The sequence below is a fragment of the Musca domestica genome, unplaced genomic scaffold, assembly GCF_030504385.1.
Source record: "Musca domestica strain aabys unplaced genomic scaffold, Musca_domestica.polishedcontigs.V.1.1 45, whole genome shotgun sequence".
Classification (NCBI taxonomy): Eukaryota; Metazoa; Arthropoda; class Insecta; order Diptera; family Muscidae; genus Musca; species Musca domestica.
The window spans coordinates 2,518,458-2,533,833 of NW_026712335.1; the positions used below are offsets into that span (position 1 = coordinate 2,518,458).

A 15,376-nucleotide genomic window follows, 5' to 3' on the forward strand; every position below is an offset into this window, starting at 1 on the left:
CCCCTTAAAACAGTGCCTCACGATATTCGGTATTTGGATGATTTAAGCGACATTATTCACCGGAATTTTTTCAAATTTTGTATTTGATATTCGTAATGTATACTACAGCCTAAGACAAAAAATTGTGTGAGCAGGTCCATGTTTTCATAATGCCCCCATATAACGGCACCTCCCGATATTATATCACATCCCGATTTTGATATCACATTTTTGGATTTTTCAAACTTTTATTTGTCATTCGTTTCTGTAATTGTGATTTTTATATTAACAGCCAAGACCAGCTCATTTTCAACAAGTAAGCAAAGACTATAGTCGTGCGGGGCCGACTATGTGATAACCTACAACACTACAATATGTTAGAAGCACCCTTATGTCCAAGTCCATTTTGGAAGATTTCGCTTTTGAAATTTTGTCATGGAGCACTGCCCAGATATTGCCCTTACCATTTTGAACAGGAACATTTGCGCACTCCGTCGTGCTGTTAGTTGTTGTGGTCCATTTTACAGCTAAATATAATCCAATGGTCATCCAAAAAGCTAGAATTCTTCCCTATCCTTAACTCTCTTCTCAGGAATGTCGATTGGCTTTAATTGTGTGATCAGTAATTTTTTTCTGTTTTGGTTCATTTGAGTCCCTTAATATTTTGCGATCATCTCCAAAGCAAGAAGCCTTTCAGCATCTACAAATTTAAACCCATCTATATGATTTGCTTGTCTACGATATTTGGCTATATTCATCAACGAAATTAGCATTAAAAAGCCAGAAGTTCGCCTTTTGTGTATTTCGGAACGCCTGTAAGTAATGTTGGTATTTTTTCACACAAAAGTAGAGGTCCATTCTACCCGCTGTCCTTTGGTTTCTATTTGCGACCTTATAACGGCTGCAAAATCAGGAACATTTTTAGTGGTTGGTCCATTTCAACCCCTAAATATATTGCCGTCATCTTTGAAAATAATAGCTCTTCGGAGCCTAACCCTACCCTTGTGAAAATTTTCGTGAAGATCGGACGATAATTGCAATCTGTATATAATAACCCCGACTAGTGTTGTAAGGTGAAAAAAATTTACAAAATGTACATTTCAACATTATAAGTCAAATTGAAAATATCACATGCGATAAAAAATATAAAAAAAATAAAAAAATGTCACAAAATGCTACAAAATCTATAATAACACCATTATTGACACATTTTTATGCAATTTTTTTTTTTAATTTTATTCTCTTATGAATTGACATAATTTGTCAAAATCGGTCCAGCAATTCTTGAGATATAAGAATTTTAGCTAACATCCCTTTCCTTTATATGTATATTGTACATATTTCGATATATATATATATATCCGATATATTTACTATTGGCATCTACGTAACGGCCAGGATTGACCTGTTCGTATATTTGTGATTTCGCCGAGATTAAAAATATTCGAGGTTTAATGGAAAATTTGATTTTATTTAACACAAGTGTCATGGACTCTTGACCCACTAAATATTACCCGATTACCATCAAAATTGGAAGACTTCTGCCCAGCCTTAAGCTCTAGCCACATGCTAACTTACGGGTCGATTGGTGTATAACTGCGACCTGTAGAGCAACTGCAAAATCAGGAAATTTTTCAATATTTGGTTCATTTCAACCCCTAAATATTATGCGATCATCTCCAAAAGATATAGGGTTCTATTCTGGCCCAAACCCCAACTCCATTCTAAATTTCGTGATGATCGGACCATAATTGCGACCTGTAGAGTGACTACAAATTAACATGGACAGACGGACGGACGGATATACATAGCTAGATCGACTCAGCTCTGCGAGATAGGAAGATCCATATATACTTTCCTATGTGTGAAATCAATATTTAGTGGTGTTACATAAATTTTGGCCCAATCAAACTTATAATACCCCCAACACTTAGTGTTGTAGGGTATAACAAGTAAGCAAAGTTTATAGTCGTGCAGGGGCCGACAATATTATGCCCTACAATACTACAATATGTTGGAGCCCCATTATGTCCAAATCCATTTTGGAAGATTTCGCTTTTGAAATTATGTCACAGAGCACTGTCCAGATATTACCTTTAGCATTTTGACCAGGGAGATTTGACCAATATTTACCCACTCCGTTACAGCTAAATATAATCCAATGGACATCCAAAATGCTAGACTTCTTCCCTGTCCTTAACTCTCTTCTCAGGCGTGTCGATTGACTTCAATTGTGTGATCAGGAAATGTTTTCTGTTTTGAACCACTAATTATTTTGCGATCGTCACCAAAAGAAAGATGCCCATCTGCATCTCCAAATTTAGACCCATCTACATGTTTTGCTTGTCTGCGATATTTGGCTATAAAAAACCAGAAGTTCGCCTTTTGTGGATTACGGATATCGCCTTTAAGTAATGCTGGTATTTTTTCACACAAAAGTCCGATCCAGTCGAATATTCATGAGATATAAGCATTCTAGCTGACATCCCCTTCCTTTGTATATGCACATTGTATATATTTCGCTATATATATCCGATATATTTACTATCAGCATCTACGTAACGATCAGAATTGACCTTTGTGTTTTTGCCGTTTGTTTAAAAATATTCCCGGTTTAATGGAAAATTTGACTTTTATTTAACACAAATGTTATGATCTATTTCACCCATTAAATATTACCCGATGACCATCAAAATTGGAAAACTAACTAAGTTCTAGCTCCATGCTAACTTCCGCGTCTATTGGTCTATAATTGCGACTTGTAGATCAACTGCAAAATCAGGAAATTTATCAGTTTTTGATCCATTTTAACCCCTAAGTATTGTGCGATCATCTCAAAAAGCAATAGGCTTCTATTCTGGCTCCACCTCTATTCTAAATTTCGTGATGATTGGACTGTTATTGCGAACTGTAGAGTTATTACAACATGGACGGACGGACATACATAGCTAGATCGACTCAGCTCGGCGATATGGGAAAACCCATATATACTTCCTATGTGGGAAACCAATATTTTGAGATATTACATAATTTTTGTCTCAATCAAACTTATAATACCTCAAACATAAATATTGTAGGGTGTAATAATTCTCACATGTCTTCATAAATAAAGTATTATATAATTTGATTCGTTTGCAGTTTCTTCTATAACTTTTAATAAGAAATTGCATATAAATTATTAATAATTGATATCATATTTTAAACAAATTTCACACCTGCTAACTAACTTTTAAATTTAACATATCTCTTCAGAAGTTTTAAAATAAAATATATTTTCAATACAATCGCCTTTTGTGTCACATATCCAATGATTGATAATTTATTATACTTTCAACAAAATGACCAAATATAAACAATTCTATTCTTGTTCATAGGCATATTTAAATCTTTAAATTCATTAGCATTAATTGAAAACTATCATCGAACCTAAAGCTTAACTTGCAATAGTGATTATTGTTGTTGGTGTTATATTTTGACTCGTGTAAAATTTGACTTTTTCCTTTTGTGATGAGATGAATATAATAAATTAATGTTCAAAACTGTATTCTTATTTTTTTTTTTTTTTTCAGAATAATAGACTTCCGCCTATTGGCTATTGGTTTCTTCGTTTCGAAACGAGCTGTTGCGAAATATTCTACTGGCCTAACAGTGGCACTTTTCAGAAGATTTACATATAAAATAAAGCCATAGATTGTTAGGCAACATCATTAGCTTTCGAGCATCCACACCATAAACATAACAACCAATCAACAAAAATAAAAATGGTAAGAAAAAAATACAAATGGAGGATAAAACTTATGTTTACACTTCATAAAGACTATGATTGATTTATTAAATGGATGTTTTCTTTTCATGGTACAGAAATTCTTCATTGTTGCCCTTGCCTTGTGCGCCAGCGTTTATGCTGATGTTTCTGAATTAGGCTATAATTATGAAGAACCTGCAGCTGCTCATGTAGAGCAATATTCTGCACCAGCTCCAGTGCAACAATACTCTGCTCCCGCCCCAGCTCCGGTGCAACATTACTCCGCTCCCGCTCCAGTCCATCACTACGCTGCTCCCGCCCCAGCCCCAGTACAACATTATTCCGCCCCAGCTCCAGTTGAACACCACGCTGCTCCTGCCCCAGCTCCAGTTCAACATTACTCCGCCCCTGCTCCAGTTGAACACCACGCTGCTCCAGCTCCAGTACAACATTACTCAGCACCTGCTCCAGTTGAACACCACGCTGCTCCCGCTCCAGCTCCAGTTCAACATTACTCCGCTCCCGCCCCAGCTCCAGTTCAACATTACTCCGCCCCAGCACCTGTCCATCACCACTCTGCCCCTGCCCCAGCTCCAGTTCAACATTACTCCGCCCCAGCACCTGTCCATCACCACTCTGCCCCCGCTCCAGTCCAACACCATGCTGCTCCCGCCCCAGCTCCAGTTCAACATTTCTCAGCTCCGGCCCCTGCTCCAGTTCAACACTACTCTGCCCCTGCCGCCGTTCAGTCACATGCCTCCGCTCAATCCTACTCTGCCCCAGCTAATGTTGGTACTTCTTATCAAACTAACGAAGGTTACAAATACAAGACTGTTCGCCGTGTCGCCTATAGACGCCGTGCTTAAACTGAGATCCCTTAAAATGGAATAGCTATTAATTGTTATGTTTTTCATTTCAATGGACTAAAAAATAAATAAATATTATCAAAAATGTAAACTATCATTTAATGAAAATTTTAGTTCTTAGCCTCCGCTTCATGGGTGGCCTCGAGAGAAAATTTCAAAGTTCCAGCTATTACAAATAGTTCTATAACAATGCTGTGTCATTTAGCACATTTTAAGAATTTTCGTACTGTTTGCGTACAAATTACCAAACATTGAATTTTATCACGACCAAGTATGACCCACCAAACTGTCCGAGTTCTACCTCTCAACAAGTTAATACTAGTTAGTCATTATTTTTAGCATTTCTGGCGCTCTTAGCGTACTTATCTTCTGAAATTTCCCTCTACTCCTCTACCTCGCCAACATTAATTGAGAAAATCTCCAATTCCTCAATAACAATGTTGCACAATATTGTAACTGTTAGTACTATTCGTACCTTTAATGTTCCGTCGAATTTTAGTCCACTACACAAAGTGTGACATCCATTCACAATTTTCAATTTCAAGCCACTATATAATGATCAATAACAATATTGTACCAATTTGACGCTTTTAGTAATTTTCGCAAACTAAAACTACTTGTCGGATATACCACAAGTATATGTATATATACAGGGTGAGATAAAAAAAACGCAGCAAAGTCAAACGCCATAATTTTAAACCAAAACATGTCGGAAATAGCATCAAATTGAAGAATATATTTAGATTTATTCGAATTAGTCACCTTTAGCACGAATTATGGCCTTCAAACGCTGCCCGAATGTTGTTCCGTGGCAATGTTCTGCGGTATTTAGGCCAATTTTCGGCAAAGACCTTGCTTTAGGTGATCGACACTTTGGTAATTTTTAGTGCCAACTTTGCTTTCCAAAATACTCCAAACGCAATAGTCCAACGAATTGGTATCCGGAGATTTTGGTGGCCATTGTGCGCTGGAAATGAAGCAAGGAACCTCATTTTGCAACCGCTCTTGGGTGGTGCGTGCTGAGTGCGATGGTGCTGAGTCCTGTTGGAATGTTGAAGGTCTGCGGACAAAATGTTTGCGTGGCCAAGGCTTTAATACACCCTTCAGAATATTTTCGCGATAATATTCGGCATTTATTCTGATGCCACGGTCGATTAATACGAGCAGAGAGCGCCCATCGGCTGTCATGGCGGCCACACCATCTCTACGGGCGACGCTTCAGTTCTGGTGGCCAACCGAAGGTGCACATTTTCAGCTGACATCTTTGGCAAATAAACACGATGGACAACGAATGTTTTCTCATCGGGGCAAACAGAACAGTTCATCACTTTCGGCCAAGCGAAACAACTCTTTAGTTCTTCTGAGTTTATTTTATTTCTATTGCGGTGCAAGTTCTTGCACATTTTGGAATTTCAATGGCTTTAACCCAAGTTAATATATGCCGAAAGGTATATTGCGATATGTTCAGCTCACGAGCCATTTTCGGCCACTGCGACGCGGGTTTCGATCAAGTCGCTTCTTTGCTTTTCCCACTATTTCTGCTGATGTTGTTGCTTTCCTTCGTCCGCTTTCTTGACGTCGGGCTACGCTACCAGTATAGCGTTAACGAGCGATGGTACGAGATACAAAAGATTTATTCACATTTAAATGCTGGACTGCTCTAACGATAGCCACTTGTTGTTTTCCACCCAAGTATAAAGAAATCACACTATTACGCTAGAATTCGTGATGGATTTTTTTTTTCTGGAAACCTCTCTCCAATATTCTTGTTTACGCTTGTAAACAATATAATTAGCTGTCACTGGAACAATTTTAACATCTGTCGGACAAGTGGCTTGGAAATGACAGCAGTCTGAAGTTGGTTGCAGTTTTTTCATCTCACCCTGTTTGGTTTATAAAATGCGAAGGAAGCATTCGTTTCTCTTCAAGTTTCACATATATTTTTACTAACGTAAGTTCTGGTGTGAAAATGATAAATATCGGCCTGACCCTTCTGCTATCTCCCCCACAAAAGGTCACAACTTTATCTACTGATATTATTCATTACTCCCAAAACAAGTCAGTGATTCTATTCAAACCTGGTTTATTTAAATATTTCGATCAACGAGACATCTGATGTGAATTTGAAATTTATCGGCTCATTACTTTTGGTGCTTCCCCCGCAAAAGATTAATATTATTATGATTGATGAGGTCGACTCCTAACCTCATCACAAAGCGATGTAACTAACGAAAGAAAAAGAAAACGCCGCGAGATGATCTTTCTCGTTCCGTGGCTGGAAGGGAACTCAATTTATTTACAACATATTCTTAACACTAAAGCTTACATCTAATACATTAACACATGCATTTTATTTACTAATGCACGCTGTGCATTAACGCACACAATACGTTGCGGGAGAAAACGAGACGTACCTAATTTGTGATCGACTCTTTCTTATCTTCTATTTATGGCCGTGACATTTATTACATTATTTATTACCGACCATAAACCTAGCATTTGGAAAACACATGCATCTTAAGTGTTTTCTTTATTTAACTAATTTACATTCTTCGGAAAAGACAAATAAAAATGAGATAAGAATTTAAAGAAGAACATTCAACACACAAACTATTTTTACAACATGTACAGTTTCTACAAAACTAAACAATGATTATGCCCAAAAAATTGTCATAGATGTCTGATTTCCTTCCAATTTTGCACATCTAATTATTTTGATCAGTATTAGATAAAGTGGAATGATTTGCTACTTCACATTTCAACATTTTTAAAAAATCAAATTCCCATATAAATTGAAAGTCGAAATTGTCCGAATCGGTCACTCAAAAATATTTTTTGTCAGAGTCAGTTCAGATGAGAAGTCCATTCCTTCGGTATCTCCTCCATAAAGGATAAACATTGTGAATAATCTAATGTAAGTCAAAATATACTTTTAATAAACTGACATAGACTGAGGGTATATATCTGTCGGCAAAGCCAACTGATATTTTTCAACTTGTTATACCCTCCACCATAGTATGGAGGGTATATTAAGTTTGTCATTCCGTTTGTAACACCTCGAAATATAAATTTTAGACCCCACAAAGTATATATATTCTTGATCAGCATAAACTTCTATGTCCGTCCGGCTGTCCGTCTGTGGAAATCACTCTAGCTTCCGAACGAAATGAAGTGAGTTGATAAAAAATGTGTTTTTTGTCTGCAGGACTTTTGGTATTGAAAATGGGCCATGTAGGTCCGCGTCTTCGTATAGCCCCCATATAACGGTACCTCCCGATATTTATTATTTTGATGATTTTAGCGACATCATTTACCGGAATTGTTTTCAAATTTGGTGTTTGAAGTTCGTAATGGATACTACAGCCTAAGATAGAAAATTGACTGTGCAGGTCCACGTCTTCGTATACCTCCCATATAACGGTACCCCCGATATTCGGTATTTTGATGATTTTAACTACATCATAAACAAATTTTTTATTATTTTAAAAATTGCCAAATTTTTTCCAAATTGTGAAGGGTATTAAAAGTTCGGCCCGGCCGAACTTACAGCTTTTTTACTTGTTTTTTATAAGTAGCAGACATTCATTAATTCCTAAAAATAAAGACTTTTAAAAATTGCGAATTTCGGAATTTAAAAATGTTTGTTAAAAATAAAGCGAACAGATCAATCATTTGCAATGAAATTATGCAAATTATATGCCTAAATATTGCCAAATACAAATTATAATATTTGCTTCGTTCACTTCCCATAGAGTTAAACAAAAACTTTATGAAAAAAAAACATAAAAAATCAAAAAAAAATCAGTGCCCAGTGCAAAACGCTGCAGCAAGTTAATAATTTTAAAATTTAATAAAAAATGTATGAAATTGAGCACTTTTTAAAAATTAGCTTCCTAATGGCGTTAACACAACAGCAAAAAACAACCTCAATTTGCATTCATGAATATATGTTTTTAAACAGTAATGAGAATGACCACAATAATAAACAATTCTCAGCTATATTCAGATTACAGTTTCAAATGTAAGCGAGAAAAAAATAGCCACATAATCCCATAACATTAGCATAATTTCATACCAGATGAGTTAAAGTCGAATTTGTTGAGCACCCTGTAAACAGACAGGTTTAGCTAGTGTTTTGTATTAAAATATAATCGAAAATATGTTTAACATATCTAAAAGGGGGGTGTGTGTGAACACGCTAATCCAATTCAAAAATTTATTTATTGTATACAAATTTGAATGAATAATTTATTCCATTTAAATGACACTTTAATTCTTCCATAAATCTTTGTGCTCGTTTTGAATTACGATATTTACTTCTTCGAAAATGTGAATTACTCTCACACAACTACCCTTCCGTGTTTTTTTTTTTTTTTTTTTTTTGTTGATACGTAGACATGTCGGGAATGTTGTACAATTTTGGGAAACAAAATCATTTTTTTTATTTCACAATCTCTAAATGTTTTCGTTTGTTATAATTGTTTATTGCTGTAAATTGTTTCTTTGTTAAACGTTTTCAAATGCAATAAATTGAGTGATTTATTGATAAACAGATGTTAATAAACATATTTTATTTTTGAATATTTGTCATAACGGGCTACTGGTCATAAATTTATACCGGATTTTCATTATCGTAATTTTCAAAATCTTCCACATAATGTAAATAACTTTGTGGGTGAAAGGAGATTTTGAAAATGTGTTAGGAAATTCCCGTCAGCATTTTCAATTGTTTTGTTTCCTTGTCATATTGTTTAAAATTAAATAAGGAAGTCGAAAATGCCATATGGGTTCCAAGAATAGTTTCTTAAAAATAATATGGGGTATGCATACGTTTTGCATTTAGCATCCGCAAGAATTTATTACTGCCTATATGTTACACATAAAATGCCCCTGTTCTAAAACTTACACTTTGGTCATGGTATTATGTCTTTGTGCATTTGTTTGTAACATAGAAAAGGAACCGAGTTAGACCCATATATCCTTTTGATAATCTGCAAAGAATCACATTCTGAGCCGATTTGTGCAATTCCATCCCTTCGTTCGTAAGTCTGTCCTTTTTGTAAACAAAGTACAGGTCCCATTTATGACCCTATCATGACGAGACTTCCCACAAAATATTTGTTTTGTCCAAAGACGAACCCTTTTAAATTTGGAGATAATAGGTCAAAATTTAGATATAGCTCCCATCTAAATCTATCTTCACCCGCTTTGCCTTTTATTATGCACCAAATTTGTAATATTAATCCCAATTGCGCCTGTGTGAAAAACAAGTGTGTCAAATTTGGTGGAAACCGGTTCAGATATATCAATAGCTTCCTTCAACTTTGTCAAATTTTTCCTCTACTTCCGAAATATGCACTCCGTAACAACGATATTCGGATAAATATATACAAAATACAGCTCAGAAATACTTTTGCCAAATTTTATTGAGATCGATTCAGATTTGTATATAGCTCCCATATATATCATTGCTCAATTTCAAGTTTATTGTGCACAAAATGCTTAATATAAGCCCGAATTGAATGGATTTTGGCAAATACAAACGAATTCAACCTGCAAGAAAGTGCATCAAATTTGGGCAATTTTGCCTTTTATTCCTCACACCCGTAAAATACTCTACACAACAACCATAATTGGCGCCAAATATCCTATACAGCTAATTTTGCTAATTTTTATAGAGATCGGTTCAGATTTGGATATAGCTCCCATATACAGGGTAAGATTGGGAGTATTATGAGTTTGATTGGGCCCAACAATTTTGTAACACCACGAAATATTGGTTTCCCACATAGGAACGTATATATGTCGCAATTATGGTTCGATCCTCACGAAATTGAAAATGAAGGTGGGGTTAAGGTCAGAATAAAACCCTATTTCTTTTGGAGATGATCGCATAATATTTAGGGGTTGAAATGGACCAAGAACTGAAAAATTTCCTGATTTTGCAGTTGCTCTACAGGTCGCAATTATAAACCAATCGACGGGGAAGTTAGCATGGAGCTAGAACTTAGGGCTGGGCAGAAGTCTTCCAATTTTGATGGTCATCGGGTAATATTAATGGGTGAAATAGACCATAAAATTTGTGTTAAATAAAATCATAATTTCCATAAAACGGCGAATATTTTTAATCCCGGCGACATCACAAATAGACGAACAGGTCAATTCTGACCGTTATGTAGATGCCGATAGTAAATATATCGGATATATATAGCGAAATATATACAATGCTATAATAAAGGAAGGGAATGTTAGCTTGAAAGCATATATCTCATGAATGGCTGGACCGATTTTGACAAATTTTGTCAATTCAAAATGCCCTCTTGGCATAAAAATATAAAATCCAAAAAAAATCGCATAAAAAGATGCCAATAATAATGTTAATATAGATTTTGTAGTATTTTGTGACATATTTTTATTTTTTCATATTTGTTATCGCATGCGATTTTTTCAATTTGACTTCTATTTATTGTAATATTTTTTCACATTACAACACAGGTTGGGTTTATTGCAATTATTGCAATTATCGTCCGATCCTCACGAAAATTTTCACAAGGGTAGGGTTAGGCTCAGAAGGGCTAGGCCTATTGTTTTCAAAGAAGTCCGCAACATATTTAGGGGTTGAAATGGACCAACAACTAAAAATAATCCTGATTTTGCAGCCGTTATAAAGGTCAGAAATAGAAAACAAAGGGCACGATATATCGCATGAAGTTAAAGTCTAGGATAGCGGGTAGCATGGACTACTACTTTTGTGTGAAAAAATCCCAACATTTGCATTCTACCGAAACGCTAAAAATACTTTACATACAAATTACACAAAAGGCGAACTTCTGACTTTTTATGTTGATTCCGATGACGAATATAGTCAAATATTGTAGACAATCAAATCATATAGAGGAGATACAGAGGGGCCTCTTGCTTTTGGAGGTGATCGTAAAATATTTAGGGGTTCAAACTCACCAAGCGAAATCTTCCAAAATGGATTTGGACATTAGGGGGCTTCTAACATATTGTAGTGTTGTAGGGTATCACAGGGTCGGTCTCGCACGACTATAGCCTTTGCTTACTAGTTTTTTCTTTAAATTTTATTGAATGAAAGCAACAATTTTTGGAAATAGCATTAAATTTTAGAATAAGTTTATATTTGTTCGAATTGGTCACCTTTGGCATGAATTATGGCCTTCAAACGGCCAATGAAACCGTCACACACTGCTCGATTGTTGCTCTGCTGTATTTTGGCCCATTCCCGGCGAAGCGCTTGCTTGAGGTGATCGACACTTTGGTATTTCCTGGGTGTCGTGCTGAGTGCGATGGTGCTGAGTCCCGTTGGAATGTCCAAGGTCTGCGGCCAAAATGTTTACGTGTCCAAGGTTTTAATACACCCTCAAGAATATTCTATTCTGATTCTAAGGCCGATTAATACGAGCGGAGAGCGGCCATCGGCTGTTATGGCGGTCCACACCATCACCATGGTCTGCGCTTGAGTTCTTGTGGCCAACCGAAGGTGCAAATTTTCAGCTGACCTCTTTTGCAAGTGAACACGATCATTTTGTTTGTTTACAAACTACTGGACAAGAAATGTTTTCTCATCGGAGAAAACCAAATCCGGCAGTTCACCATTTTTGGCCAAGCGAAGCAACTCTTTAGCTCTTTTAAGTCTATTTTCTTTCAGTTGCGGTGTAAGTCCTTGCACTTTTCAATTTTCAATGGCTTTACCCCGAGCTCATTTTTCAATATTTGCCGAATGGAAAATTGTGATATGTGCAGCTCACGAGCCATTTTTCGCCCACTGCGACGCGGGTTTCGTTCAAGTCGCTTCTTTACATTTCGAACCATTTCTGCTGATGTTGCTGTTTTCTTTCGTCCACTGACGTCGGTCTACGCTACCAGTATCCCGGTAACGAGCGATGATCCGAGACACAAAAGATTTATACAAATTTAAATGCTGGAGTACTCTAACGATAGCCACTAGTGGTTTTCCTGCCAAATATAAAGAAATCACACTATCACGCTTGAATTCCATCACGAATAACTTTTTTCTGGAAAACTCTCACCAAAATGCTTTTGTACGCCTGTAAACAATATAATGAACTGTCACTGAAATAATTTTAAGAGCTGTTCCGTATTTTGATGATTTGTGTCACAGTTTTCAACAGAATTATTTCAATTTGGGAATTTGGAGTTTGCAGTAGGCACTGCTTCCTATGGCAGAAAATTGCCACGTCTTTGTATAGCCCCTTATAATGCTACCTCCCAATCTTCGGTGTTTTGATGATTTTAGTAATATTTTTTGCATAAAAATTTAAACTTTGTGTTTGGAGTTCGTAATTGGCACCTCCTTCTATGGCAGATAATTGGCTGTAAAGTTTCGCAATTTTGGATAGCCCCATATAGCTGTAAGACTTGATAATCTCAATTTTTAAAGGTATAATTATAGATATAATTATTTCGACCCGGCTAAACTTAGTTTTTTCTAAAAAAAAAGTTTAAAGTCGATTACGACTTTCAATATTTCTCAAAACCAAAAAAAAAAAAACTTCCAACAACACTTTGACGGAACAAATATTGACCTAGATATCACACGGGATGCATACCTTTCAGTGAATCGTAATAAATAATAGTTGTGTAGAGTGTACAAATCCAAAAATAATGAAGATGAGTCAAACCACCAAAACTGGTGTGTGGTGCCTTATCTCTTACCATTAGCAACACAAAAAGGAGACTGAAACATAAGAATATAGATAGTCAAAAGGATGACAACTGCCAATTACTATAATTAAATAAAAAAGATTTATGGATAAAAATAAAATAAAATAAAAAAACATAGCAAAACAAATATTACTAAACGCAAAAAAAAGTAAGATTTTTGAGATCTTGTCAAGCTAGATGCAGGGCAAAAAAAACTGAGAAAAAAATAATTAAAAACCAGACTGGCGGTCAAATCTCACATTGCAGGGGTTAACAGAATTGTTGTGTGTGCGAGGTTTATGACTTTTTTTCTAAATTTTCTATGAAATAAACAAAAAAAAAAGTCATTAGACAAGCCAAACAATTACTTGGGGCCAGAAGGGTGGTGGGGCTTTGCGCAACAGGCAAAGGGTAAACAAATAGCCAAATATGACAGAATAGAAGAAAAATGGTTTACTGAGAAGATAATCACTCATATAAAAACTTTAAGATTTTAAGAATGAAATCACATTTGGTCACTGACCATAACCCGAATAATAACTCAAAATTAAGTTCCCCCAAAAACTTGGCGAGAAACATCATCTGTCCAGAAATGGTAAGAATGGATAATGGAATGCCTGGAGGTTCCCGTCTAATGGAGTATTTTTGTGGTTTTTGTTTTGTAGAAACTTTTTGTGGTTGCCGCTTTGGCCATGCTGGCTGTTGTAGCCGCTGATGTTTCGGAATTGGGCTACAATTATCCTCAACCATCTGGTGGTGGATCCTTTGGCGCTGGCGGTTCGTTTGGTGGTGGTTCCCATGGTGGATCGTCGGGTGGTTCATTCGGTGGTGGTTCTCATGGTGGATCGTCGGGAGGTTCCTTTGGCGGTGGCTCCCATGGTGGATCTGTAGGTGGTTCAACTGGAGGTTCCTTTGGTGGTGGTTCCCATGGTGGATCTGCTGGCGGTTCCTTTGGTAGTTCTCATGGTGGATCTGCTGGTGGTTCCTTCGGTGGCTCTCATGGTGCTGCCCCTGCTCCATCCAGACAATATGTTCCCCCAGCTAGTGGTGCTTCTCATGGTAGCTCTTTTGGCGGTTCCACTGGTCCTTCTCACGGAAGCTCGTTCAGTGGTTCCACTGGTGGTTCTCATGGTCCTTCTCACGGAAGCTCATTCAGTGCTCCAGCTGGTGGCTCTTTCGGTGGTTCCCATGGTGGATCTACTGGCGGTTCCTTCGGTGGTTCTCATGGTGCTGGCTCAGCTCCATCCAGACAATATGTTCCTCCCGCAAGTGGTGCTTCTCACGGCAGCACTTTCGGTGGCTCTGCTGGTCCATCCCACGGTAGCTCTTTCAGTGGTTCAACAGGTGGTTCATTTGGCGGTCCCCATGGTGCTGCTTCGGCTCCTTCTAAATCATATGTTCCACCAGCAGCCGGACATCAATCAGCACCATCTGCATCTTTCCCATCGGGTGGATCATCCTCGGGATCTTTCCATTCTGGTGGTGCCGCTCCTTCTCACCATGGCTCGTCTTCATTCTCCGGCAGTAGCGGTGCCGCCTCTGCTCCCTCCCGTTCCTATGTACCACCAGCAGCCCATCATGCTGCAGCCTCTGCACCCACAGGCTCATTCTCCGGCAGTGTCGGCACAGGTTCCTCATTTTCCGGACCAGTAGGTGGTTCTGGTTTTGGCGGTGGTCATTCGGGTTCCTTTTCCTCCGGCAGCTCTCAACAAGGTGGCTCCGGCGTAGGTGGCGGTGCTGATGGTTACAATTATCCTCAGCCTGCTCGTGTTTTTAAACATCGTGTTTAATTCGAAAACATTCGATGGTGTTGAAAAAGTTCATATGTGATGTAAATTTCATTAAATTTTTAAGAAACGAATAAAAAATATTGGAAGTATTAAAAATATTTTTTTAATTCATACCATAAAAAGATAAAAAACGAATCGAAAATTTATGTTTTCAATTTTCATTAAAAAATAAAACCAGCAACAAATTAATATTCCAAAAATATTTTTATTTCTCCTCAGATAAATTTCATACATCATAATTGAAATGGATGGTGGATACAAAATACTGACCAAACCTATAATTTGCGTATAAATATAATCAAAAGGCA

At 37.0% G+C, this 15,376-nt stretch overlaps 1 protein-coding gene across 1 annotated transcript; it reads left to right on the forward strand.

The window, feature by feature from the left end:
• Positions 1 to 3,798: 3,798 nt before the first annotated feature.
• Positions 3,799 to 15,147, forward strand: LOC101895055 (uncharacterized). Its single transcript, XM_059127408.1, has 3 exons — positions 3,799 to 4,588; positions 13,743 to 13,873; positions 13,944 to 15,147. The coding sequence occupies exons 1-3, from the start codon at positions 3,799 to 3,801 to the stop codon at positions 15,066 to 15,068; spliced, it is 2,046 nt and encodes a 681-aa protein (XP_058983391.1). The 3' UTR covers positions 15,069 to 15,147.
• The last annotated feature ends 229 nt before the right edge of the window (positions 15,148 to 15,376 follow it).